At 56.1% G+C, this 26560-nt stretch overlaps 1 protein-coding gene across 1 annotated transcript in view; it reads left to right on the top strand.

Moving 5' to 3' along the window:
- The window catches only part of MACF1 (microtubule actin crosslinking factor 1), a 131369-nt gene that overhangs the window by 73371 nt on the left and 31438 nt on the right, over positions 1-26560 (top strand). The window contains exons 44-53 of the mRNA XM_034069104.1: positions 206-372; positions 1659-1815; positions 2565-2682; positions 3985-4047; positions 4775-5016; positions 5468-5597; positions 6362-6561; positions 7186-7681; positions 8245-9716; positions 26373-26534. Coding sequence (XP_033924995.1) covers positions 206-372; positions 1659-1815; positions 2565-2682; positions 3985-4047; positions 4775-5016; positions 5468-5597; positions 6362-6561; positions 7186-7681; positions 8245-9716; positions 26373-26534 — 3207 coding nt within the window. The remainder of the gene's footprint in view (positions 1-205; positions 373-1658; positions 1816-2564; positions 2683-3984; positions 4048-4774; positions 5017-5467; positions 5598-6361; positions 6562-7185; positions 7682-8244; positions 9717-26372; positions 26535-26560) is intronic.

Below are 26560 nucleotides of genomic sequence, written 5' to 3'. Positions count from 1 at the left end.
GGGTCCCCCCATCCCCTTCACTGCATAGCCTTGCACCAGCACTGGCAAAGGGGGGATTTACCCTGTATTTACCATAACCTGTGCCCACCTGGCTCTGGTGCACCTGGGGGTGATGCCCACAGAGGGCAGGACACGGGGCCCTGTCCGGTTCATCCCCTCTGCCCTGGTCTGGGGCACAGTCAGCATCACCCTTCGCTTTTGGCAGGAGCTGAATTCGGAGCTGCGGCAGCACCAGGAGGACCTGGCTGTGCTGGAGAGCCTGGCTATGGAACTGGGCTCCTGTGGCTTCGCCCCTGGCGCTGCCCAGCAGCAGGAGAAGCTGCAGAGCCTGAAGAAAGACTTCGTGCAGCTGCAGAAGGTGGCAGAGGAGAGGTGAGTCTGGGGACCCACACTCCTTGGGGCAGGACCCAGAGCAAGCCCCATTGGAGAGGGGAGATGCTGTTTCCATAGGGGGCAGGAGCGAACCCTTGGTGCCTCCTCCTCCTCCAGGAGCTGGATGCAGCTCAGCTCGCTCCAGCTGACGCGTTATAAAAAGCCTTGGCTGGGGGCGTTGTGAAGCATTCCTGGTGCTGTAGGAGCCGCGTTCCTGCACTTCCCGAAGTGTGGGCTGCAGCCGCTCCAGCCTGGAGCATCCTGCCGGAGGGGAGATGGGATCGGGAGCCTGCCCCAGGCCTGCTCTCATCTCTGGAGGTGACAGAGGGGAGCAGCCTGGTTCAGCTCCACTAATGAAGGGATAAGGAGGAGCTTTAGCCGCAGCTTGAGCTTGAATTGGCCACAGCAGCTTGAGCAACACCTTGCCTGTGTCCAGGGGGTTCATACCTCTGTGTGCCTCCAAGCTCCCTGGTTAATACAGGGAAGGTGATGAGGAAAAGCAGATCACAGAATCACAGAATGATTTGGGTTAGAAGGGACCTTAAAGCTCATTCAACTCCAACCCCTGCCATGGGCAGGGACCCCTTCCACTGGAGCAGCTGCTCCAAGCCCCTGTGTCCAACCTGGCCTTGAGCACTGCCAGGGATGGGGCAGCCACAGCATCTCCATTCAACCCATTCCAGTGTCCCATCACCCTCCCAGGGAAGAGCTTCTGCCCAAGAGCTCCTCTCCGTCTCCCCTCTGGCAGGTTAAAGCCATTCCCCTTGGCCTGTCCCTATGAATCCCATGACAATCCCCAGTCATTCCGCACTGTGCCGGCTGCTCGCAGCTGCGGTGGGTGAGTGCGGAGGGGCCCATGGCTCCTGTCCTGTCCTTGTTCCTGCTGGATGGGCTGAATAGAGCAGAGCTGTGGCCAGGGAGGAGGGGCAGCATCCCCCCCTGCAGCTGCCTGGGGCCAGAGGCATCAATGAGCTCTGTCTTCCCAAAAGCTTCTCTTCCTGTGGGACAAAGAGCCCGGCACAGAGCCAGCGCAGGTCCCGGTGCTCCATGGCTGTTGGCTACCACGGTGATGCTGGTGTGGTCCCCAAAGCACCACTAGGCACAGCTTGAGGGGTCCAGCAGTGGTGAGGGGCAGGCTGGCAGGCACCCCGCTTGTGCTGCTCCTGAGCAACATCTACTCCTAAGAGCAATAAAGGGCTCCTAAAGACACAACTGTGCCGCATTCAGTGTGGGTAATTGCAAGGCAAAGCACGAGCTCTGACTCTCCAAAACCTTTTCACTCCCAGAGAAAAGGATGCGTCCTCCTGCCAGGAGCAACTGGATGAGTTTCGGAAGCTGGTTGGGGCCATGAGGAAGTGGCTGAGGGAGAGTGAAGGCAAAATGCCGCCCGCTGAGACCTCCCTGGGCACCCAGGAGCTGCAGCAGCGCCGGCAGCAGATCCAGGTGGGCAGAGGGAGCTGGAACCGGACTGGGAATGTTGGCAGCTGGTGTGGAAGTGCTGGAATAGATCCCAGAGTCCTGGAGGTGTTTTATGGTCTCAGGAATCCTGGGCTCCCCCATACTTGCTGCTGGGGTGTGTGTGCATCCAGTGGTCCCTGGTTTGCAGGGAGCAGAGCAGTGTGAAGGTCCTGTTCTGCACTGCTGGTTTCCTTTCCTCCCCTGCCTCCTCTGGGTGGGATTTGGAGTGGGAGACCCAAGCACATTCATTGTCCCTGAGTGTTTTCCTCTTGCTAGACAATGGAAGGTGTCCTGTCATCCGAGCCCCCGCTCGAGATCAGGATGTGCCAAGGGTTTGACTCAGAGGCAGAGCAGCATCTGCTGAGTCACCCCCAGCCCTCGCACCCCTCGGCACGTCACCAGGCTCCCCATGGCACATGGGCTCTGCCGGGGCCGGGTTCGGCGAGGATGGGTTGTGCCGAGAGGAGGAGGGAGGTCCCAAACCAGTGGGAGGGAGAAGAGGGTTTCCTTCAACAGAGCCGATAGTTCGGGAAGAGCTTTTCACTCCTTGAGTTCCCCTGACAAAAATAGACATGAAGACACCCACTTCCCTGGTGCAGTCTGCTCGCCAGGCTCCAGTTCCATGGGTGCCGTGTCCCGGTGCCACCGGAGCACTGGGGAGGGGATGGGTGAGGACGGGAGGGCTGCAGCCAGGCCAGTGACATCCCCAATCCCGGTCCCTTGTTGTTGAGCAGGATCTGCTGGAGGAGTGGAAGGGGAAGGGGGCTCAGGTGGAGGAGATCGGCCGCAGAGGGACCCTCCTGGAGAGCCTGATAGTGGAGATCACAGCCCCAGACACCCCGTCCAAGGCAGGTGAGTTGCAGCCACCCTCCTGAGGATGCCTCCTTCCTTAGTGCTCCCTTTGTGCTCACACTGAGCCTGCCCCAAGCAGACAATGGGGTTATTTCCCCCTTCTAACAAACTGCAGAGGGTCTGTGGTGGTCCAGCTATCGTGGAGCTCAACCCCATGGTTGTGTCACTGGTGCTTGCTGCATTAAGGCATCAGCCAAGCACTTGGAGCCCACACACTTGGCTTGATTTGCTGTAGCATAGCAAGCACTGAATGACTGAATGGGATCCCAGCGTGGGGACAGGGACTGCTGCTTGTATGGAGCATGGGAGCTCATGGAGGCAGCTCCTGCCTTCCCTTCCAATGGCCTTCAGGCTCCTGAGGACTGGAGTGTTTCAACCCAACTCCAGCCTTTGGGTTTCAGAGCTGGATGAAACTTAAGCCTTCAGACATAATTTACTTGTCTCCTTGCTGGCTTCAAGTCTGTGAAGCAATGAGATTATGTCTGGTTTGTTTGGAAACCGCCTGATGATGTCTTCCAGCTTGTGAGAACGAGTCCCTGAGCTCTCATCATGGATGGGCATTTCTGGGAGTGCAGGGTCCAGATATGTTCATTAGGGTTAACCTGAGGAGCAGTTCAATGGGAAACCTCCAAGAGCAGAGGGGTGGTCACCCCACAATGTGTGACCAAAGCTGCAGCCCCTTACATCCATGAAAGCTTTGAAATACATGGTTAGAAAGAGAGAAGCTTGCCCTATATGTTTGTGATGAATCCCGCTTTGGTTGTGAATGTAGCTGTGCTATCTGGTGTCCAAGGAGTGGAGCCTCTTGGCAAAGAGAGCGTGTCTGTGCACTGAGGCGGGTTTAAATAGTTTCATCCCATCAGAAACAGAGAACATGGGGGAGTTAATCTCTTCAGAGAAGGCATTCAGCACTTCACTTGCTATTATAAAGTCATGTTTAGGCTCGCAGCTTTCCAGGCGTGGGGAGGTGGGCAGTGGTCCCCAGTATGACAAGAGCCACATCCACCATGGGTGATGCTGGGAGAGGTGCCCAGCTCCAGGCAGCTTCAGCTCTTCTGCTTTTGGTCCAGTGAGGCAGGAGCAGCTCCAGCACAGCGAGGGATGCGGGTACATGGGGAGGAGGAGGAATAAACCCATTCCAATGGGAGCTGTGGGCTCAGTGGCACCGGGCGGATGAGGACGCTGTGTCTGTGCTTGGTGGCCAGTGTAGTCCGTGTCATTGGAGGGCCATCCATTGCTTGCTGTCTGCATTCCTAACACGTCTGTCTTGTCCCTCTGTCTGTCTCCGTCCCCTGTACTCAGGTGTGGCGCTGCCCGCTCCGGGAGGGTCGCTCGGCAGCGTGAATGGATACCACACATGCAAAGGTGAGCTCGCTGTCCCCGCTGTGCCAAGGCCATCTCACTGTCCTTGTCTGTCTGTGCACTTCCATCCATGAGAGTATAAACCCCAGTGTGGCACCATCCGCATCCCATCCCCAGTGGTGGAATTCCCAGCCAGGCTGGAGCCACAGTGCTGGAGGATGTTAAGTCAGGCTGAAGGATGCCGAGGGGCAGCTTTGGGGGGTGAGGGCACCCTGACAGCCCATCAGTGGTGTTCAAAGCTGATAAATGGGAGATGGTTTTAAGGCCTGCAATTAAGTTTATTGGTTCTAAGGGATTATAACAGCATCCAACCCTTCAGTTTGAAGAGCAGTTTTAATTATTGCCCGTTATCTGCTGTTAGTGCATCAGTTCAGCGAGGTAATAGGTGCATAAAACCGGCTTTATATTTCGGTGTCAAATCCTTTAACCTTGTACCAGCAGTGACCTTGATGGGGGGGGTGGGGACGGACTCAGCCTGTACCATCTCACCCACACGAAGGCATTTGCTTTGTTTGCAAACTGTCAGTGTGCAGACACGGTGCGGATGGAAAGGCCCCTTGGGCACCGGAGGGGAGGATGATGTGACATGAGGATGGACAGCAGCACAGCCTCTTCCTCCTCACGCTTGGCTGGCTGTGTCTGCCCAGGGCTAGATCAGTGTCTGAGGGCCCAGGTGAAGGCAGACAGAGTGAGCAGTGTCCTCACCTCGGGCTGCTTTTCTTGGTGACAGATCTGACTGAGATCCAGTGCGATGTGTCTGATGTGACCCAGCAGTACCAGGGCCTCGGTGCGGCGCTGCAGGAGCGCCAGCAGCAGCTCTCGGCTATGCTGGAGAAGATGCAAGAGGTGCAGGAGGAGGCCAGCTCCATGCTGAAGTGGCTGGAGTCGAAGGAACGAATGCTGTCAGAGCTGGACGCCTCCTCCTCGCCCACCAAGACAGAGACAATGAGAGCCCAAGCTGAGCACAACAAGGTAACATCTCTTCCAGAGCACAAAAATGGGGATCAAAGTGTTTCCTCCCACAGGATCTCAGTGATGGGCTTTATTGAAGCAGCACTAGGAGCTTAAAGAAAGGCTTTCCACAGAAGGGATCTCACACAGGTCATGGTTCAGGAGCCAACGTGCTGTGCTCGACCTCTTTGCTTCTAGACCTGCTGCTCTCAGGCACTGGGCTCAGGGGAAAGGAGTTTATCTATAGCCCTTGTTGCTGGGTCACTCCAGCTTCTCCTGGAAAGCAATTCCCAGCCTTTCCCTGCTCTTGGAGCCAAGTTAGCTCATGATATTGCTAATAAAACGAAATGATTTCATTAAGGAGCAAAGAGCAGAAATTGCCCAACTCCAGCCTGTAGCCACTGCTTCATTCCTGCTCGGTGATTTCAGTCTTTGCCCTACATCTGAAGAAGTCCCAATGATTGTTTTCCAGGCATTTCTGGCTGAACTGGAACAGAATTCAGGGAAGATCCAGAAGGTAAAGGAAGCACTTTCTGACTTGCTGGAGAAATACCCAGATTCTCCAGAAGCAGCGAACTGGAAGAAGATGCAGGAAGACCTCAGTAAGTGCCTGGAGCACTTAGCGAAGCTCCTGTCTTGAAACATCACGTATAAGGGGTTTGGGATTGCAGGGGCCTCCCAAAGTCACAGCAGAGCAGAGTCACTTCCAATTTAAATGCAGTAAATAGCAAACTTCTCTCCAAGCTGTCTGGTGTACAAGGTGTTCCTGAGATGAGCCCTGTCCTGATTAATGACATCTCTATGATGGATGTGGATTTGGAAGCCTTGCCTCCTTAAATTACTTCTTAAAGAAAGGGAGGGGAAAAAAAAGCATTAGCAACATGAGTTGATTATTTTGATTAAACGCTTCATTGCTTGATATAAGATTCCAGGCATTACTAAGGCTGTCCTGGGTAGTTGAATATTGACCAAGCAAGACTACTTAAAAAGGAGCCTATAGATTCTCCCCTTTGAAATATCAGGAACCTGTTTATGGACTTCTCTGTCCAGGAGATCTGATCCAGGTGCTGGGTGAGGACTGATACCCATGAGAGCATCCTCATGCATTGAGCCAGGGATGCTCTTTGGCACCTAAGGCCAGACCAGCTCATGGCAGTAGTGACCAAAGTACAGAAATCCTCCTTTCCTATGAGCTTCAAGACCATGTAGCCTTTAGAAACAGCTTCTTGCATGGAGAATGAGTAGAGCCACGTTAGCTTTACTGACAAGCTGAGGAGGTTTCCTGTTGTGGAAGCCATGGGGAGGGCAAAAACCCTTCTTGATGGAGGGGTGGTCATGATCACCACCAACAGAGCCCATGCTTCAGATTGCAGGTGGGAAAGAGCCAGCCAGGCAACGGCTGCACGGCAGCAGAAGCTGGAGGAGTCTGTGAACCAGCTGGCCAGCTTCCAGGCTGCTGAAGCCCAGCTGCGGCCTTGGCTGATGGAGAAGGAGCTGATGATGAGTGTGCTGGGGCCCCTCTCCATCGACCCGAACATGCTGAACGCGCAGAAGCAGCAGGTCCAGGTGAGCTGGGAGCTCCATCGTGTGTTCAGGTCAAGAGGAGAGGGTGTCTCATTTGGTACATGAGGTGGAAGATTGCACTTGAAGATGGCTTAGTGAGTGTTGGGAGAGCTCAGGGCTCCTCCAAACCCTGCCGTGAGTAACTCGAAAGGGAGCTGTGCTCAAGCTCCCTTCCCCGCACTGCATTGACTCATCAGTGAATCACTTGGCCCCTCTTGGAGAATGAAATGGCTTCAAACAAGACCTGTGCTGGTGCTCAGCAGGACTCACTAATGCTGCCCCTCCACCTGGCAGCCTGCCCTTTCCCAGCCTCTTGTTTCCCAGTCCTAACATGTAACTGGCTGCATCAGAAAGCGAAATGCCCCAGTTAACATCATCTGATTTCCTTCTCATGTGGCTGGTTTGTGTTACATTACACAGCAGCAGGACAAATAAGAGAGAGCAAAGTACAGAAGTCATAGACCCCTCCCAGCTTTCTAAGTTGGAAGGTCACAGGAGATCTGTCCTACCCAGCCCAGGGCTTGTTCCATGGGCTGGATAAAGCCGCTGGAGGTCTGCTTTGTTTTGTCTGTGTGCACTCGGAGCTGTCAGTTTAGTACAAACATTTGTATGTTATTTCTATTCCAGTTTATGCTGAAGGAATTTGAAGCTCGCAGACAACAGCATGAGCAGCTCAACCAGGCAGCCCAGAGCATCCTGACTGGTCCTGGGGATGTTTCCCCATCCACTAACCAGGTGCGGGAAGAGCTCCAAGGGGTTAATCAGAAATGGTCTGAGCTAACAGAACGCCTCAACTCCCGCTCCAACCAAATTGACCAAGCCATAGTGAAGAGCACCCAGTACCAGGAGCTGCTCCAGGGCCTATCGGAGAAGGTGAAGGCAGTTGGGCAGCGCCTGAGCAGCCAGTCTGCCATCAGCACACAGCCCGATGCCGTGAAGCAGCAGCTGGAGGAGACCAGTGAGATCCGCTCGGACCTGGAGCAGCTGGAAGAGGAGATCACGGAGGCTCAGACCCTCTGTGATGACCTCTCTGTCCTCATTGGGGAGCAGTATCTCAAAGATGAGCTACGGAAACGTCTGGAGACGGTGGCACTGCCTCTCAAAGGGCTGGAAGACCTGGCAGGTGAGATGGAGCTGAGGTGTGGGGATGTCAAACTCCACCCCTGCTTTGTGCCTAAGGGCTCTCCCATTGCTGGGTTGCTAAAAGTAAACGGATTGATTGGTTTTTAGGGTGTTTCTTGGGTGTTTTATGTGGATCTAAGCCCAAGAGAGTTCACGCTGCACCTGAGCCTGGGGAGCAAGTTTAGTCCCATGGATGTGGCTCTTCAAGCCCATAGCAGCAGAGTGCCATGTGCTGTGCTTGGGGTGGACAAAAATGGTTCCTAAATTCAGAATGGGGCACGGAGAAGAACCAATGGGCACCCTCTGACCTTGGGATGCCTCTTCTGGTTTCTAAGAGGTTGCATTTAGGGACTGGGCAGGAGAACTTGAGGCTCCTGTGTTATCGTTGCCTCTTACGATTAAGGGGATTTATGAATCAGTGAGCAAAAAGGCCAGTGATGCAATGGAAAACTCCTTCCTGTTAATCAAAACACAGTTGGTGCATCTGAGCTGATTTCAAATAATTGCACTTTGCTTATTTGATTTCAGCTTAATTGTCGCGTTCTAATGTCATTCCCGTTTCAGCCGACCGGATGAACCGACTGCAGACTGCGTTTGCCAGTTCCCAGCAGTTCCAGCATATGTTTGATGAACTCAGGACCTGGCTCGATGACAAACGGTGCCAGCAAGCCCAGAGCCAACCCATTTCTGCTAAACTGGAGAGGCTACAGAGCCAAATTCAGGAGCAAGAAGAGTTCCAGAAGAGCCTCAACCAACACAGTGGCTCCTACGAGATGATTGTAGCCGAGGGGGAATCTTTGCTGCTTTCTGTCCAGCCTGGGGAGGAGAAGACCACCCTGCAAAACCAGTTGGTCAGCCTCAAAACACACTGGGAAGAGCTCAGCAAGCAGGCTGCCAACAGGCACTCTAAGCTCAAGGACTGTTTGCAGAAAGCTCAGAAGTACCAACGGCACGCAGAGGACCTCCTGCCCTGGGTGGAGGACTGCAAGGCAAAGGTGATGGAGCTGGAGGTAACTCTGGATCCAGTGCAGCTGGAGGCAACTCTTCTGAGGTCAAAGGCTATGCTGAGTGACGTGGAGAAGCGCCGCTCCTTGCTGGAGATGCTGAACAGTGCTGCTGACATCCTGATTGATGCTTCTCAAACGGATGAGGATGACATTCGGGATGAGAAGGCTGCCATCAACCACAGGATGGATGCCATCACCGAAGAGCTGCAAGCCAAGACTGGCTCCATTGAAGAAATGTCACAGAGGCTCAAGGAGTTTCAGGAGAGCTTCAAGAGCATTGAGAAGAAGCTGGAAGGGGCGAAGCACCAGCTGGAGATCTATGATGCTCTGGGGCCACAGGCCTGCAGCAACAAGAACTTGGAGAAGCTCAGGGCACAGCAGGAGGTGCTGCAGGCCCTGGAGCCACAAGTGGATTATCTGAGAAACCTCACTCAAGGTCTAGTAGAAGATGCCCCAGATGGGTCTGACTGTTCCCAGCTCCTAAGCCAAGCTGAGGTGGCTCAGCAGGACTTCCAGGCTGTGAAGCAGAAGGTCAGTGACTGCTGTGCACTCATGGAGAACAAGCTTGAAGGGATCGGTCAGTTCAGTAGCCGGGTCAGGGAGATGTTCTCCCAGCTGGCGGATCTTGATGATGAGCTGGACAGCATGGGCCCCATCGGGAGAGACTCTGACAGCCTCCAGTCCCAAGCAGAGGACGTTCGCACGTTCCTGGGCAAACTCCATAGGCTGAAGTGTGACATTGAGGCTTCTGAAGGCGAGTGTAAGAAGATGCTGGAGGACGAAGGGAGCCCAGATTTGTTAGGACTGAAACGTGAGCTGGAGACACTGAACAAACAGTGCAGCAAACTGACAGAGAGAGGCAGGAACCACCAGGAGCAGGTAGAAACGACCCTGTCTCGTGTTGAGGACTTCTACAGCAGGCTGAAGGAGCTGACCCACATGACAGCCGCAGCAGAGGACAGCGAGGCGTTGCAATGGGTGGTGGGAACAGAGGTGGAAACCATCAACCAGCAGCTGGCAGACTTCAAGGTAAGGCTTCCTGCTGTAGTGTTTCTTCATGGTGTTGGAAGGTCCATCTGGTGTGTGGTGTAGGACCTCTGGTGTTGGAGCTATCACAGCTGTGCTGTTCGTTGCTGTCGTGTCAGCAGTTTGGGGTAGGAAAACAGCCTTGCTAAGGATGGAAGATGAGCTGCTGGAGTGGATTGTGGTGAAAAGGTGCAGAATGGGTTTGATCATGGAGGGGAAAACCCTTGTCCCTGTTCTCCTTGAGATGTGTAATGTTGGTGTAGCCCAGCACCTTGTGGGCTTGGAGAGGTGGTTGGCATTTAGGTTTTGGGGGAGGGTTGGTTTTGAGTCTATCTTAACTGTAAGTTGCTGTCATTTGAGTACTCCAAATCATCCTGCTGCTTGTTCACCTCATCTGGGCCACGTACTGCATCCATGTTGGGGTCCTTGGGTACAAGTAAAGCCACAGATAAACTGTGGGACAAGGCGATACACACGGAATTAAAACCAAGGCCAGGTTTTGCTGTGGGTTGTTCATGTGCCCAGCAAATTGCTGATGGAGACCATCGAGGCTTGCATGGAATGCGGAGAGGGAAGAGCTGATGTGTTTGCTGTTCTTTCACACAGTAGTATGGGGTTGGGTCCTGCTGTTACTCTATGTTGATTGTATTAATCCTGCTCAGAAGCTCTCTTGCTGTGACACTTCCATTACTGGTGTGCTCAGTAGCTGCTGATTGGGCTGATGTACATCTGGCTGCTCCGTTCCTGGTGTTAATGGAGGGGGTGGGAAGGGGAGGTGGTTTTACAGCCATTTCCTCCTCATCTCATGGCTAACTGATCCTGTTTCACCTCCTAATAGCTCTGGGAAACCTTCACCTGGACAAAGTATTCCTGTTTTGGGGGTTGCCTATCGAAAACATTGTTTGGAAGTGTTATTTATGGGGCAAACTGAAGCTTCTCTGGTGGTTTTGCTGTTAACTCTTGTGTTGGGTGGTGTTTTGCATTGAGATTGTATTGATTGGAAGGATTTAACACCACAGAGGAGTCTCTTGGAATATATCCCAAAATATATCCCAAAAGTGGTTTCTTTTCCTTAAAACCAATGGAACTTTCCTGCAGAACAAGGGGTTATTCCCTTGAGCAGCTCTCATCAGAAACGATGAGGAAACCCAGCATTGATGCTTGGTTTGTGGCACAGCTTCACCCACCGTAGTGCTTGCAAATGGTCTGTATCGCAGTGACCTTGACGTGTTCCAAGCTCAGTGACCCTTTAAGACGATGGTGGCCTGGGCTGCATGAGCCAGGGATGCTTTGGGAGGTGATGTCTTTACCAGGAGTCATTCATTGGCCCCGTGGTGCAGTTGGGGTCTGTGCTGGTGGACACCCAGCAGCTGCAGCAGCAATGGTGGGGTTATACTGTGCAATGGGGGAGAAGCAAGAAGGGGGCTGGAGCAATGGTGGTTACACAGCAGCATCCCTCCCCTGCATGGTTCATCCCGAGAGCAGGCATTGCTGCACAGATCCCAAGTGCTGCAGAGCACATCCTTGCAAAGCCTCACCTTATGGTTCTGTCCAAGGGGAAACGCATCCCAGATACTCCCCCCATGGAAGGGACCGTCTGTACTCCAGGGCTGCAGAATGAAGAGCACTGGAGAAGCTTGGCTTGGGTGCTAGAGGAAGCAGGGACCTCAGGGGCTTTTCTTTCTCAGTGCCTAAGACAATATCACAACTGTGCCCCTTCTTGGATCACAACCAAGATGCAGGAGAGCACATCCGGGGGGGGGACCAGAGGCATCTCCCGCTGCAGTGTGGGGACGATGCAGCTGAGCACGGGGAGCAGGATGGGGTGGCCGGGGCTCTCCAGGAGCCGTCGTGGTCGGTCTGTCCAGAAGGCTCAAATGGAGGCAGATATTATGTCTTAAGGCATTAATTTTCATGAACATCTGTGTAAATGAGATGCAAATCAGGCATGGCCCCAGGCCTCCCGGCAAGTTGCCAATGCAGCCCTGACAAAGGTGGGCACTTCTGGGCTCATTGTGTCCACACTTTAATAAAGAAGATCTATTGAAGCTCTGATGGAGGCCTTGCACAGATGACTCCTGGAGCAGTTTATACTTGAAACTCCCCATAGATTTATCCCACAAACACCCCTCAAACTTGCCCCAAAAGGCCACAACCTCCAACAGACCCTTAGCTTTTGGAGAGCTGCCACCCATGCATTTCCTCTCTCCCTTCCAGCCCCATTCCCAGCCCACAGAGGGACTAATCCTGGCTATGCAGGGATGAGCCCTCTCCCACTGTAAATGCTGTTCCTGGCCGGGGTTCTCGGAGGCTGGGAAGCAGCTGCAGGATCTTGCTGGGATGGGGGAAGCTTTGTTTGCAGGAGGTGTTTCGGCTCAGCGAGCGGATGCGGAGATGGGGATGGCTGCACCGAGGGGCTGAGCCCACGTCAGCTCCCACAGCCAGGATGGTGATGGGGGGTGGGGGGAGCCTAGGTAGGGACCGGTTTGGAGCACCATGCTGTTGGAGGATTGTCAGAAACCCATCTGGAAGGGACTTAAAGGGGTCTCCTGCTTAACTTCCAGTTTTATGGTGAGATCAAGTGCAGCTGAAAGGCATTTCTGTGGTTTGGAGCCTGTGCTTATATGGATATCCTGATGGATTGCTTCAGATAGAGCGATGCTGCAGAAGACTTAGCATGGGTTCAGCTTGTGTTAAGCTGGCAGAGCAAAGGAAACCTCATCTTTAACTCCTGCTCTGCATCAGTTTAACCCAAGGCACTCTTCCCATTGCTGCCTCTCTGAGGAGCACCTTGTGTGTAAAAGGAAGAATCTGTGCTGTGTCTCCATGAGCATCATGCATCCAAACTGGGCTCTTCAGTGTGAGGATAAGTGACAGCCACCAGCAAGAGCTCCTGGTAGGAGCTTCCAGGCTGGGGCAGTTCTTCCCCCTCTGTTCTCTCTGCTGTCAGCTCAGGTTTCTCAAAGCTAATATTAAATGTTAATGGCTGGAATCAAATGAGCTGCAGCTGAAATGGTACCAAATGTGTTGATTCCATTTAACAAACAGCAGAATTCCGCAGGGAAGCAGTTCCCCAGGTACAGATGAGGGACAGGTTCACACAGACACACAGGGGTTTTCTCCATCGTGTACTCACCAGGTTACAACCCTTCATCCCAAAGACTGGGAAACGAATGCTGTCCTTTGGATCAAGCTTGTGCTGAGAGAGGGGCTTGGGACAAGGGCCTGTAGGGACAGGCCAAGGGGAATGGCTTGAATGGCTCTTAGGCAGAAGCTGTTCCCTGTGAGGGTGCTGAGGTGCTGGCACAGGGTACCCAGAGAAGCTGTGGCTGCCCCATCCCTGGCAGTGCTCAAGGCCAGGTTGGACACAGAGGCTTGGAGCAGCTGCTCCAGTGAAGGGGTCCCTGCCCGTGGCAGGGGTTGGAGCTGGAGGAGCTTTAAGGTCCCTTCAACCCAAACCATCCCATGATTCTATGGCACAACCAAATGGTCACCATCACATCCAAATGGATGCAGGTGCACTTGGCTGAAAGGGAGGCCTCATGGTGACACCTCTGTGCATGGCTGGACCCCCATTAATTCACCAGCCCCCTCCTGATGCCACACTGGGGGCCACCACAGCCGCCTCCCCCCCATGTGCTGGCAGCAGTGGGGCACGGCACAGGAATGCCGGCGAGCTGGGACGTGCCACGGCTGGCACAGACCATGCTGCTTATCCCAACCTCACTCCCAGGGTTCATTAAACCCCAGCCTCGCCCCAACGGGAGCGAGGGGCTGCTGTATCCCATGGCTTTGCCAGCTGTGGGGAGCGGAGATGGGATCTGTGGCTCCTGCCATGGGTTTCTGGGATGTTATTTGAAGCTGTTGCTCAATGCAGTGAACTTGGGCACCATTTCTGCACACCAATAGCTGTTTAGGGCTGGACAATGGAGATGGGGAGGGAGAATCCCCAGACAGCAAGAAGTGAAGCCGCAATCCCATTCTATTTTGGAGCAGGTCGGGTTGGCCGGAGCCCTCGTGCCTCCAGCACCCTTTTTGCTTCAGTAAGTACAAAAGGCAGGGAAGCAGTCCCAGGAGGGGTGATGCAGTGATGAGTAAAGCCCTGCACAGCAGTTACTCAGCTGCCCTTCAGATGCTGCTCTGTCTATCCCTGCTCCGGGTCCTCCCCTCTTCACCCTAAGTAAAAGCAGCAATGAGCTGTCGGGTGCTGGTCAGGAGCCCAAGCTCTTGGGTGCTCTATTTATGACTCTCTCAGGCAGGAGCTGACTCAAGAGCACTATCAGAAGAGCTGTTGTTAACAACAATGTCCCTTGTGCTCAGTGCCCTGGGTTTATCCTGGGTGCTGCTTTTCAGGAATGGGGGCCGTACCTTGGGCATTACAAGGGCATCACCTCCCTGCGATGAGGTTGTCACTGCACAAGGCATCGGGAGCAGGAAGAGATGTGGGATGGGATCAGCCCAGCACCCTGCAGGGTTTCATGGGGTTATATTGCAGGACTGAGGCAGGTGGTTTCCTGCCAGTATGTCCCATTCAGGTTTGCAGAGCTCCACAGACTGGGGCCAAGCGTGGTCCTGATGGCACACGTGGCATTTTGTGCTCTTCCTTTGTAAGACACACGTCTGATGTTCCATGCTTCCATCTCGGACACCAGCAGAGCTGCTCCTGGGGATGGACAAAGGGAACCCAATGCCCCATCTGTGGATGGGAGCGCAGGACCACATCCGTGTGCGGATGAGGGGATGGGATGGGGCAGAGAGCAGGACACTGCTGTTTGCTGTGCCCCAGCCTGGCCGAGGGTATTTTTAACCCTGTGTGCCCCCGGAGGAATGCGTGTGGCTCCCGACAGTCGTCCAGTTGGGAGCAGCTGGGTGGGACTGGGCTGGGAGCAGGGACCGGCTGCACGATGGTGTCTTCTTGTTGAACGCTTTCCAGCCCTACTTAAAGTATCTCTGGTTAGTATTTTGAGCATCAGCAGCGCAGGCAGAAATGCCTCCTCTCTGACAGCTGTTAAGCTGCCTTAAAGGCACCATCTCCCCTCGTTGGAGAAGAGGATGATAAATGAGGGGTGATAAGCGCAGGCTGTGATGGGGCTGTCAGAGTGGGCCCAAGCAGGGCTGTGAAGTGCTTGGTGCACTTCTAACCTGGGGTGTTGTAAAGGAACATCCTTGTGCCCGTCCCTGCAGCCTCTTCCTTCCTTGCAAATGAATGGCACTGGGGAGGGAAGAGCAAAGGTGCCCCCAGAGCTCATCCTCTCCAAAGGGAGCGTTGCCCATGTGCTTGTCCATCAGTGAGAGGATGGGCTTTGACCTTGAGGTGTCAGCAGGCAGGCAGAGGGGCACAGACGCTGCTCTGGTCCTGAGTAAGGAGTGAATTAAGAGCTGCTGACACTGACAATAATAGCGAGGCTTTTATTGTTTGTCTTGTCTTGACCACCAAACACTTGGGCTGTGATCAAATGGTCCCTTCCAGGAGTTGGTTTGGGTCACTGCTCCCAAGCCACCCCCTTGCAGATGCCTTGGTGACCCTGCCTGGTCCCAGCTGCGGGAGGTGGCCATAGGAATGTCCTCACATTAGCTGGTGGTGCTGACACTTCCCAGCGTTTCCAGGAGATACTAAAAATACATGAGAGTGGGAGAGCTGCGGATCCGAGGGAGGAGGTGATGGGAAGCTCTGTGTCTGCAAGGGCTGAGCAGAGGAGGGAGAGAGGAGCCTGGTCCTGGTGGGATGCGGCCACAGAGTGGGAGATCCATGTGGAAGCACATGGACACAGGCTTTCCCCTCACCCAGAGCATCTGAGGGAGTCAGGGCTCTCCACCAAAGGGAGTGACTGTGGCCATAGGGTCTGGAGCAGCTTCTCCAAGGGCAGGGCTTGAGCTTGGATTCGTCACCACAGCCCTTGGATAACAATTGCCAATTCTTCTGCTGGAGGAGTGTTTAAAATGTCTCCCAGGCAGAGGATTCTCTGGATAACACACTCACCTCACTTCCTCCGGAGCAGTTTACTCATCACCCCATCCATCCCTCGGGCTCTCCCTGTTGTCCCTGATTACTCTGCCATTGCTCACTGCCACGGCGTGGGGCTGTGCCTGAGCTCTGCTGGAAGAACGTGGGCTCCAGCTTCATTCAGGAGAAGTATTTATACCACCGTATGGATTAGCTGCCTCGCAGGGAATAATCGGATCCATGGAAAAATGCCGTGCTTGTGTGTCTGTACATCCACACTGCGGGTGGATTCAGTGGGGTCTGGGTTTTAACCTCTTCCTGCACCTTTTCCCATAGGGGTGCAGACCCCTATGGAACCAGCTGAGGTTTCCTCCCCCAGCAGAGCCCTGCGTTCATGCTCGATAGGCTCAAATCACTGCATCCCCAAGCACCCAAGCCTTTGAAGAGGGGATTGTGTGGTGGCAGAGGCCTGGCATGAAATGGGTTTGAAGGCAGCTGTAAGGCAATGGGATGAGGGAGCACCCAGCCCGGTGTGGTGGGATGGGATTAGCCCCAGTGCTCCTGCCTGGAAGAGGCTGGGAGCTCAAGGCTTGCCCACGCAGCACCGTGATGGCAACGGTTTGGCAAGAGGAGCAAGTTTAGGAGGAGAACAACAGCACTGGAAAGGAGATAAAGAAATCTCTCTGAGTGTCTGACGAATGCAGCAAAGGTTTAAAATACATGAACACGCTGGTAAAAAACCCACAGCAACCTAAAAGGCTGTTTCTGAGGCAGATTTTGTGTGTGCTTTGCTATTATTGCAGGGTCTGAGGGAGGTTGAGATCCACCATTGGGCTGGAGGCACTTGGTGTTCATCTCCTCTGCCTTGCTTGGACATGGCACCGTGTCCCTCCTGCCACCACCAGCTTGGTGATCCTCACAGAGTCTGACATGGGGGCCACAGAGACCTGCACACACAATTGGATATGGGGCAGCAACACCTGTAGGGACAAAGCTCATGGTGCAAAGGCAGGAGCAATCCTGCATCCAGGCTGGGCAAGTGGGTGCTGCCCTACCTGGCACCAAGGGCAGATTGAAGCCTTGAGGATGCAGAAGGCCCTTGGTTGTACCCTGGGCTCATTAGCGATGTGTCCATCAAAGATCTCGAGCTATCTCTGGTCTCTCTTGCCCGTCACATAACACAGGTCCCTCATTTCCAGCTGCTGAGATGCATTAAAAGCAAGCTAAAAATATATTGGTTTCCAAATACTGCTTTCCCATGTAAACAGTGGTGGCAGGATGTAAGACAGTCATAAACAGGGTGACATCAGCCTGGGATGGGGAGGGCACGTGTCCCGCGGCTGGTGGCCATATGAGGAAAGCTCCAAACCTGCGGCTCTGGGAGACAAATGAGGATGCTCCTGCTTTGAGCAAGTGTTGGAAACCTCTGGGTGGGTTTTAGCTGAGGGGCTTTATCTGCAGGACATGGCCCTGAGGCATGAGTGGGTCTGGGCTGGGTGATAGCCATGGGTAGAGCTCGCTGGTCCTCTCCCCATGATGGGCTGATAGCTGGAGCACGGGCATCCCAGTGCTTGCAGCCATGTGGGTTGGACCAAAATGTGCTGGTAATGGGGATTTGGTGACTGAACAAAAGCCAGATGAGGTCCTCATGGTGCATTCTGCTCACCACCACCATGCTGCAGGTCCAGCAAGCCGCAAAGGGAGCAGATGTGGTCTCCTGAGCTGGAGCAGGGGCTCTGAAGCTCTACCAGCCCTTTATGTCAGCCCAAGCACTTGCTGCTGGCAATGGTCTGTGTGCTGGAGCCACATGGAGAGAGCCCAAAGGACCTTCTTGTCCTGCCCCATCCTTCCATCACCAGACCCAAAGCTCAAGCAAGGTGCTCAAGTCACAATTCCCACCATGTCCCCATTGCTGGGGTGGCACTTGATGGCATCAAGCCATGACTTAGTGAACCCGGGTTGGGGTCCTCAGGCCAAGCACAGCAGGTTTGGAATTGGCTTTAGTACTTGCTGAATATGTCCCTAATGGTTTTAGGGACGGGGGGGATGTGTTGGAGGAAGACTTGGCTCACTCCTGGCACGTGACTCGGTGAGGAAATGGGAAAAGAATTTCTGGCTGTGAAGCGGCAGCTCCACGTTGAGCCTCTCTCCTTCTTCGCACTGGAACAAAAAGCCTCCGCGCCCCAGCCCAGATGCTTGGGATTCCTCACGGAGGGGCCCCGGAGCCGTAACGGTCCCGCTCCTGCTCCCGGCCAAGGTGGTAGCAGGGAGGCCGGGTTGGCTTTGCCGGAGCGCTGGCACGGCAACAACCGCCCTCCGCCTGTTGTTTCAGCTGCGCTGGGTTCATAACGGCAGCCGAAAGCTGGGGTGTCCCTGCCAAGTCTTAAAACCTGGGCTTTGGGATGCTCTTGTGGTGTTGGCAGCCAGGGATGGAGGAGGCAGCAGGGCCAGCAGTGAGCGTCTGTCCGGAGGGGACAAGGGATGGGCAAAGGGGATACAGGGGCTGCTTGTACATCCCTTCCCCCTGGTACCTACTCCTTCCCCACCTCCCATTCTTGGTCATATTTAATGATGGAAATAAGAAAAGGGGTTCCAAAGGTTCCCCGGTGCACAACCAGCCCCACCGAGCTCTTGGGGCCATTCAGTGGGTGTTTCTCCTCCATAGCCCTGAAGCATCTATTCCCATCTCTCCAAATGTGATGCTCCATCCCTGGCAGTGCTCAAGGCCAGGTTGGACACAGGGGCTTGGAGCAAGCTGCTCTATGGAAGGTGTTCCTGCCCGTGCAGGGGTTGGAGCTGGATGAGCTCTAAGGTCCCTTCCAACCCAAACCACTCCATGATTCTATCGGGGTGCATGGTCCATGCTTTTATGCATTAAGCACCTTCCCCGGCTCTTGTATTTTTATCCCGATGCCGTAATTCATCCCGAGGCAGCAGGCCGGGGGGCTGGTGGGGCGGGTTGTTGCCTGGAGATGTGTGGAGGCTGTTCCCAACCCTCCTGCTTTCTCTCCCAAGTCTGCGACTTCCCTCGGCATCACTTCACAGCAGTGATTCACGTCTCCCAGCCCCACTGCAGCCGCTTTGAATGCTCCCCATCTCTTAACCCCAAGGGTTGGGGAGGGGAAGAGAAGAGGGTGACGGGGGTCGGGATGGGGGAAGCACGGTGCTGACCCAGCGCTGGGGCTGGAGAAATGAGGGCGAGGAGCCGGCGTGCCGTGCGGCAGCAAGTTGTGGGTGGGTTTCTTGGCAGTGATGCGGCTCCAGGGAAGGCGAAAATGGGACTTTGGGGATGGTTTTTTTTTGGGGGGGGGGTTTAATAACTCGGCTCTTTGTGCGAGGGGAAGGGGACCCGAGGACGGGTCCAGCCCCCTCCCAGCACTAGGCTCGTATGGGAAGCGCCTTAAAAAGCGAAACGGCGGAACCCCCGTGTCCGGACGCGGACAAAGGACCGGGGGAGCGCGGCTCGACGGGGCCGGTGCGCGGGGGGGGAAGAGCCGCTGCCGTTGCCGGAGCCGAGCCAGGGCGTTGCTGCTCTTTGTCGGGGGCTGCCGCTCCCCCCGGAGGAGGGGCCAGTCCCGGTGGGGCGGGGAACGGGCCAGCCCCGGGGCTGCCGCCGTTCCCACCGAGTGCTCGCTCCCCGCCGCTCCCCCCCGAGCTCCCGGTTCCGCCGTCCCCGGGGGTGGTGTTGGGGGGGGGGGGTGTGGACGGGGCCGCGGTACCCTGGAAGGGGCGGCCCCGGTGCCTCCGCTCCGCCCCTCGGTGCCGCCCCCCGCCCTCCGCCGGGGCTGGCAGCGCCGTGGGAGCCCGGTGCTGGCGGCGGGGCCGGGGCGTGCGGCGGCCTGCGCGGAGCGGAGCGGAGCGGCCTTTGTTCGGGGGGCGGCAGGAGGAGGAGGAGCAGGAGGAAGGCAGCGGCCCCGGCGCACCATGCATCCCTGCGCACCGGCCGGGGGCTGCCCGCGGGGCCGACGCGGAGCCCCCCGGCCCCGGCCCGGCCGCTGAGCCGCGCACAAAAGGGGCGAGAGCGGAGGGGAAAGAGAAGAGGAGGAGAAGAAGGAAGAGGAGGAGGAGGAGGAGGGGGCGGTACCGCTCTGTCCCGCCCGTCCTCCCACCGCCACCGCCGGGACCGGCCCCCGCCGCCCCCTGCCCAAGCCATGGCCGGGCCGCCCGGTGGCGCGGAGCCGCCGCAGCCCCTTACCGGCCGCTGCTGGGAAAGTTAGTGCGAGAGGGGCCGGGAGGAGGAGGAGGAGGAGGAGGAAGCAGCAGCCTCCGGCCGCCAGCGCTGCCGTCCCCCCCGCCGGCTCCCGGCTGCCCGGGGGATCCGGGCGCTCCGTCCCGTTGCCATTTTTGGATGCGTTTTATCGCCTTTTTTTTTTCGTTGGCCTGGGGAGAAGAAGAAGAAGGAAAAAAGCAGCGAGGACGCGGCAGCCTTCCTCGTCCTCCTCATCCTCCTCCTCCTCTCCTTCTCGTCCTCGTCTTCCTCCTCTGCCGCAGGACTCAGCCGGCTGCACTGGGGGGGTTCAGCGTCTCTCGGTGATCGCGGGGTGACGGAAACCCCGATGCCAGCATGGTTTGGAGACAGGAAACCTCCGCGTTTGCCCTGAATGAAGAACTTCCTGTGTTGAAACTTGTACGAATATCCGCTGACAAGCTCAGTTCAAATGAAAACACGGGAGCCGGGGGGAGAGGCTAATTCAGACCGGCTGGACGTCCCCGGGACAGCGAGGAGCCGCTCGGGACGCGATTCCCAAGCCACCGGGACAAGCAGTGCCTTTGTTGTTAGAGACGGACGTTCGGGATAACCGGAGAGCTCCAAACTCTGTCGCAAACAGCGATTGGGAATATTTAATCGAAGCTGTCGGGTGGTTTTTCCCCTTGGATGAGGGGCTGTGCACGCGGTCGGGGGATGAGATGCGGTGTTTCACTCCTTGGGAACGCTGGTGGAGCTGCTGAGCCGGCGCGGTGCTGCCCGTGCACCCTCCTGGCCCCATAGCGCCGTTGCTTTGGGGTCCGAGTCTGCCACGGTGGGTTCGGGACCTGCTGGCTCTGTGATGCTTCCTGCAGTGCCGGGGCGGTTCCGTCATCCCTAAGGACGGGAGCATGGGCAAACCACTGAGCCGGCCAGACTGTTTACGGCAGAACCGCACTTGCCTGGGGAAGGGCGAGGAGGAGGATGGTTATATAGAGGATTGCTACGTGCCCCAGAGGTCCATATACGACACGATGCGGATTAACGAGCAAATCGATCAGGGATCGAAGCTCAACCAGGTTTCCAAGAGCACCCTCGGCAAGGGGGACGGCAGCACCATCTCCAGCAACGGCACTTTGGGAGCTGCCAACTTCGAATCCAGGGCGCCGGAGGCAAAGAAGTTGGACGAACGAGTCATCTTCGATGCCCTGAAGCTCAGCAGTGATGTCTCCAAGCCAGCGCCGGCTCCACCAAGGAGGCGACCGAACCCTGAGAGGAAGGAGAACGTCAACCGGCGGTCGTGGAAGTCCTTCATGCCACCAAACTTCACCGAATTCGCAGAGCGGATGGGGGCTTCGCTGAGCGAGGTGTCGGAAGCAGGAGCTTCCAACCCTTCCCTGCGGGATAAGCGGGAGTCCAGCACCATACTCACCGACCACCCAGGCCAGCCTGACCACGGCGAGCCCATGTCTGAGTCTCTCACCTTGGAGCACGTCTCCAAGTCATCGGGCACAGCAGAGGCTCTCACAGCCAAGCAGTTCGGTGCGGATGGCTACGGTGGTGCCGGGGATGAGCGCCAGGCCCTGCTGAACCCCATTGATGGCCGCGGGCGCATCGGGAACCTGGCCAGGGTGCACCGGCTGCCCAGTGCCACATGGCCACGAGCCAGGAAGAACTTCATTAAGGGAAGCCTCAGCGATGGGCACCAGGAGACCCTGGAGGCCTCCGAGTCGGACTCTACAGTGGAGAACGTCAACCTCTCTCCGTGCCTTAGCGAGGAGCTGCTGGATGCAGGGCTGGATATTCTCATCGCCTCCAATCTCAGGGAGAAAACGGAGTCTGAGCTGAGATTTGAGGAGGACGAGCGTTGGGTGATGATGGAGGAGTGGGAGGAGGCGACGCTGTCAGGGAGAGGAAAGGCTGTTCTGGTGGCAGAGGAGAAGAGGAGCTGTTGCCTGGCAGATATTACTGAGGAAAGGGAACAATTCACTGCTCCCACAGACCCCCCCAGCCCAGGGTCCTGCCCCCCCACTGGCAGCATGTGCTGTACTGAGGACACGGGGGTGCAGTGCCAGGTTGAGGACTTGGCTCCGGGTTCAGCGCGCTCAGCCAGCCCCACGGGCCCCGAATCTGACACGGATTCGGTGCAGATGTTCCTGGAGCTGGAGGAGCGGTGCCTGAATGAGGATGAGGGTGATGGGGCTGCTCCCGGCTGCATGGAGGAGGTTCAGGTCTCCCCCATGGATTCGGAGGGGCTGGAGCCGGATTCAGCCAAACTGGGCAGGGTGGGGGTGGAAGGGTTTCAGCACAGGGCCCCTTTGGACATCAGCGCTTCAGACTCTGCTGTTGTGTCAGATCTGGAGGACTTCGATGTCACCTGCAGCTCGCAGGTGCTGAGCACACTGGAGCCCTTCTCAGAAAGGGACGACACAGCCGTCACCCCGACGGACTCGGATGGAGGGGCCTCCCCCTGCCCCATGGCCACGGCAGGGCCGGGCTCCTTCCTGCAGTGCTCCCCGGCACCAGTGGAGGATGAGCCTGACCCACTGGTGGAGCCGGAGCTCGCAGGCAGTTGTGTGGTGCTGGGTGGTGAGATGCCATCTCCTGGGATGGGCACACATCCCGCTGCTGGCTTGGAGGAAGGTGACCCCACTGCTCCGGTGGGATGGGATGTGGAAAACCAGGACTTGCTGGTTCCTGATGGGGAAGCATCAGAGCTTCCCGAGGAGACCTGTCCTGGTCGAGCATCCCCCTGCCAGCCCCCAGCTCCCCCCATGGTGGTGCAGGAGCTGGAGTCTCCCCCACAGCACCACAAGGACAGTGTTGAGTGGATGGATCCATTTGGGACCCATCACCTTCTGCCAGGAAGGACTGAGCTTGCCAGCTGGGATGTCCCAGAACTGGTTTCTCAGGGTGAAGCCACAGCCTTGGGGTCAGAGAGTGATGGAGCTGAGGGCCAGGCTCATCTGGCAGAAGGGGATGCTCACTGTGGTTCTCTGCCACCTTTCCACACCAGCTCTGCATCAGAGCTGGGCTCCGAGGCTCCAACAGCATCCCCAGTGCATGTTGAAGACCTCCTATGGGAAACGGATCCCCTGCACCAGAGCCTGGCTCTGGAAGGGGCTGCCCATGCTGAGGGGTCCCCCATGGAGGTGGCCATCGTGCAGAGGGAGGCACCAGCCGCCATCCTGCAGCCGGGGGACCTGGACTTGCTGTTTGCTGGTGGCTGGGAGGGGTGCTCAGCAGCACGGTGCTGTGCCCTGGTGCTGGGTGCTGGGGTCCCATGTGCTGCCAGCCTGGAGGAGCTTCCCAGTGCATCACCCATTGCAGGGCATCCTGCTCCCGATGCCATCCTAAGGGATGCTGGAGGGCTCTCTGCTGCAGGGGATGTGGCTGTCCCGGAGCTCCGGGCTCGGGAGACCCCACCAACCACTGCGGATCCAACCATGGATGCTGAGGAGCCATGTATCGAGCACCTACCTCCAGATGCCACCACCACTGCCATGTCCTTGGCAATGGAAGAGCTTCTGGATGCTCCACCACCATTTGCTGATGTGCCTGATGCTGCTGTGCCACCACAAGCAGGCGACCCCCTCATCTCCAGTGTTGGGGATCTTGGCCCTCTGCTGCTGTCAGTGGTGGGGCCAGCAGTGGCCTTGAGGGATACAGATGACTTTGCCATCCCGGAGCAGCTATCCACCCAAGTACTGGCTTTGGAGGATGACCCCGTGGTGGGAGCATCCGCTTGGGATGGTGCCATGGAGGGACCCTCCTTCACCTTCCTGCCCCCTTTGGAAGGACCCAGCTCCCCAGAGCCATGTGTGCTGCCGGGTGCACCCTGCCTGGCACAGACCCCCCTGCACCCCCCCAGCCATTCCCTGGCACCCGGTGAGGGGTCGGTGCCTGTGGACATGGAGGGATCCCCCCTGGCAGAGGGGCCTCCAGCTCCACCGGATGGATTCGTTCCAGATAACGAGGTATGGGGTTGGTTTTGTGCTTGAGGGGTGGGTGGGAGGTGGGAACTCGGGAACACAAGGCCGGGATCTGCCTCCCAAACAGCCTCCTCCCTCCGGAGTTCAGCTTGGATTGGGAAGCAAAGCGTTTCGGGGTTGTTGGGGGGGGATTGTGTGGTTTTGTGAGTAGGGCTTTTGCTGCTCCATGACCTAAACCATTGTCTTAAGCTGTTTTGGCTTCTCCAAGTACGTTACGGTCACTCCAATGGAAATCACAGGCTTGAGAAAAGCCTTTCTGGCAGATCCTGGTGGGGTGGTTCCCGTCTCCGAGGCAGAAAATACATTGGAAGAGAGGATCCTGTAAAACAAATTAAGTGCAGATAATTCCTGCCCTGTGCAGTCACTGCAGCTTTTTAGGCTTGCACTGAGGTGCTGAGGGCTCAGACTCTCTCTTGCTTTGCTGTGCCATAGTTCTGCATGGAGTCCCCACAGCCGAGTGCTGGTTTCCTGCCATCTGGGTTAGGAGGAAGATCGCTAAGGAGACATCAGAAGTCAGTGCTGAATATCCCAGTTCGGTGGCATTTCCTCATCCTTCGGGATGTGAGAAACACACACGGAGGGGCTTGGGGAGACGTTCGCTCATGGGGGGTCAATGTGAGCATGGGCTGGGGCACCCAGTGTGGACCTTGGTGAGGAAGCAGAGCTGTTGGGTTCTTGCCTCTTTGCTGTCCTTGCTGGTGGGACCCTTATTTCACTGCAGCATCTGATTGTGAACCCCATAAATCTCTGCCTTGCTCAAACGCTGTTGAAGCCATTGGCAGCTCTGGGTCTCTGTTGGTTCTTCCCTTCGGGGCCAGGCCCCATGTTTGGCAGCGGTGGGGTTAAGGAGTGCAGGGGATGGAGGAGGCAGAAAGTGAAGGGATGCTTTGGGAAGCTGCTGTGGGAAGCATTGCTGGGAGTGGGGCAGACATCCTTCTGCTTGCCAAGACATCTGTCCAGCCCCTTCACCCGGGCAGGACACCTCGCTCTGCACCTTCTCCTGCCCAGCAAATAGATATTAAATATGAGCTTCAAAGCTGAGTCACTGAGAGGTTAATGAACTAAATCACTGGAATCTTTAATGAGCAATGACACACAATGTGTTGGCCGTGCTCACTCCTCAGGCTGTGGCTGTGATCGCCTTTTAGGGGTCCTTGTGCAGTGATTCCTGGTGCAGGTGCCTGTGACTGGGTTTTCTCAGGGCTCCTGCCCTGCTCCCAAGCCCTGGAGTTTGTTGTTTGCATGCCAGGCTTATCAGCCTGGTCCTTTTGTGGCTGCAGATAGAAACAGGCACGGGAGCAGCAGCCAGGGATCTGTGATTCCCTGGCACCATTTACTTCTTGGAACCGTGGCGTAGTTTTCCCGGAGCAAACAGCTCCTGGATGGGGAGAAATCCATTGGGAAATGGGGCAAAGAAAGTCAAGGCAGCCCCTTTGCTTGGGCTGGGAACTGTGTGTGTGTTTGTGGGGGGCAGGTTTTGCCTGCCTTGTGTTCCTTTGGAAACCAAGCATCTGCTGGGTCCGCAGAGCTGTGCCATCCATGAGCTGCTGCTCTGTTAGGAGAGATCCTGCATCCGAGTGGGACTTCTGTGATGCCATCAGCGTCCATCCCGTCTCTGGCACGTGAGGAAGCAGGCAGCTGCCTGCAATCCCTCTGCTTCCCAAAGAGGTGTTGTGCCAGGGCTCCTGCCCGGTGCAGGGTGCTCTGGGTGGGCTCGTGGTCCAAGGGACCAGAGGAAGTGATGGAGAGCTGCTTTTCCTTTGGTGTTCCCAGGTTTGTGCCCTTGGGATCAGGCTGTGCGGCTGCAGACACCATGCAGGGCGGCCGTCAGCATGGTCAGAGCAGATCCCCAGCTCTGATACTCTGATAAAAGCACTTATCTCCTTCCAGGGAACAGGGTTTGCCCTGCTGCCTCTCTTTACAATGGGGAGCTTCATCCGCTCTCCTCCCCCTTCCCTATCGCATCTCTTTTATTCTACAAAGCTTTTCCCCACAGGATTCCCAGGCAGGACCATGCCAAGTGCGTGGTGCAGTAAATGACTGGCACATTCATTGCTCATTGCCTTTGTCTTTCGAAACGCAGCCGGCTTCGTGGTGTCTGTAATTTTGTGGTTAACAGACTCCTATGATGTCAGGTCTCTGTTCTCAACAGCATCACTGTGAGAATTGCTTTAGGTTTTCCCCCAAGAGCATCATTTCCCAATCTGGTGGCTGGCCAGAGTCAATGCTCTCATTTCTTCCCCCATTTGCTCTTTCCACCTTGCCCCAGTGCTTGGAAAAAGGGGATTTCCCCATTTAAAAGCAGAGGTGGGTGCATATAGATCCCAAGCTGTGCTCCACACTAGTGACATCTGTGTTACTGGGTCAAGGCGAGGGAGGAGTTCCAACTTGTACAACTGATGAAATCACTGCAAGGAGCTTCTGCATCTTCTCTAGAGAAGAAATAGAAAGCCTTTTGTATCTAAATGACTGGAGGGGCTTTAAGAGCATCTTGTGGGTTACAAATACCTTTTCTCTCCCACCCTTCCCACTCCTAGCTGTTCCAGAAGGAGCAAGTGGATCCTCTCCAGCTAAAACTACAGCAAGTCAATGGAGTTGGTCAAGGACTCATCCAAAGCGCCGGGAAAAACTGTGATGTCCAAGGGCTGGAGCATGACATGGAAGAAATCAACACCCGCTGGAATACCCTCAACAAGAAGGTGAGAGCATGGGGAGAGGCTGTAAC

The sequence above is a fragment of the Melopsittacus undulatus genome, chromosome 14 (genome assembly GCF_012275295.1).
Source record: "Melopsittacus undulatus isolate bMelUnd1 chromosome 14, bMelUnd1.mat.Z, whole genome shotgun sequence".
Classification (NCBI taxonomy): domain Eukaryota; kingdom Metazoa; phylum Chordata; class Aves; order Psittaciformes; family Psittaculidae; genus Melopsittacus; species Melopsittacus undulatus.
The sequence above is the reverse complement of the archived record's forward strand: the minus strand, read 5'-3'. Positions and strand labels throughout refer to the sequence as shown.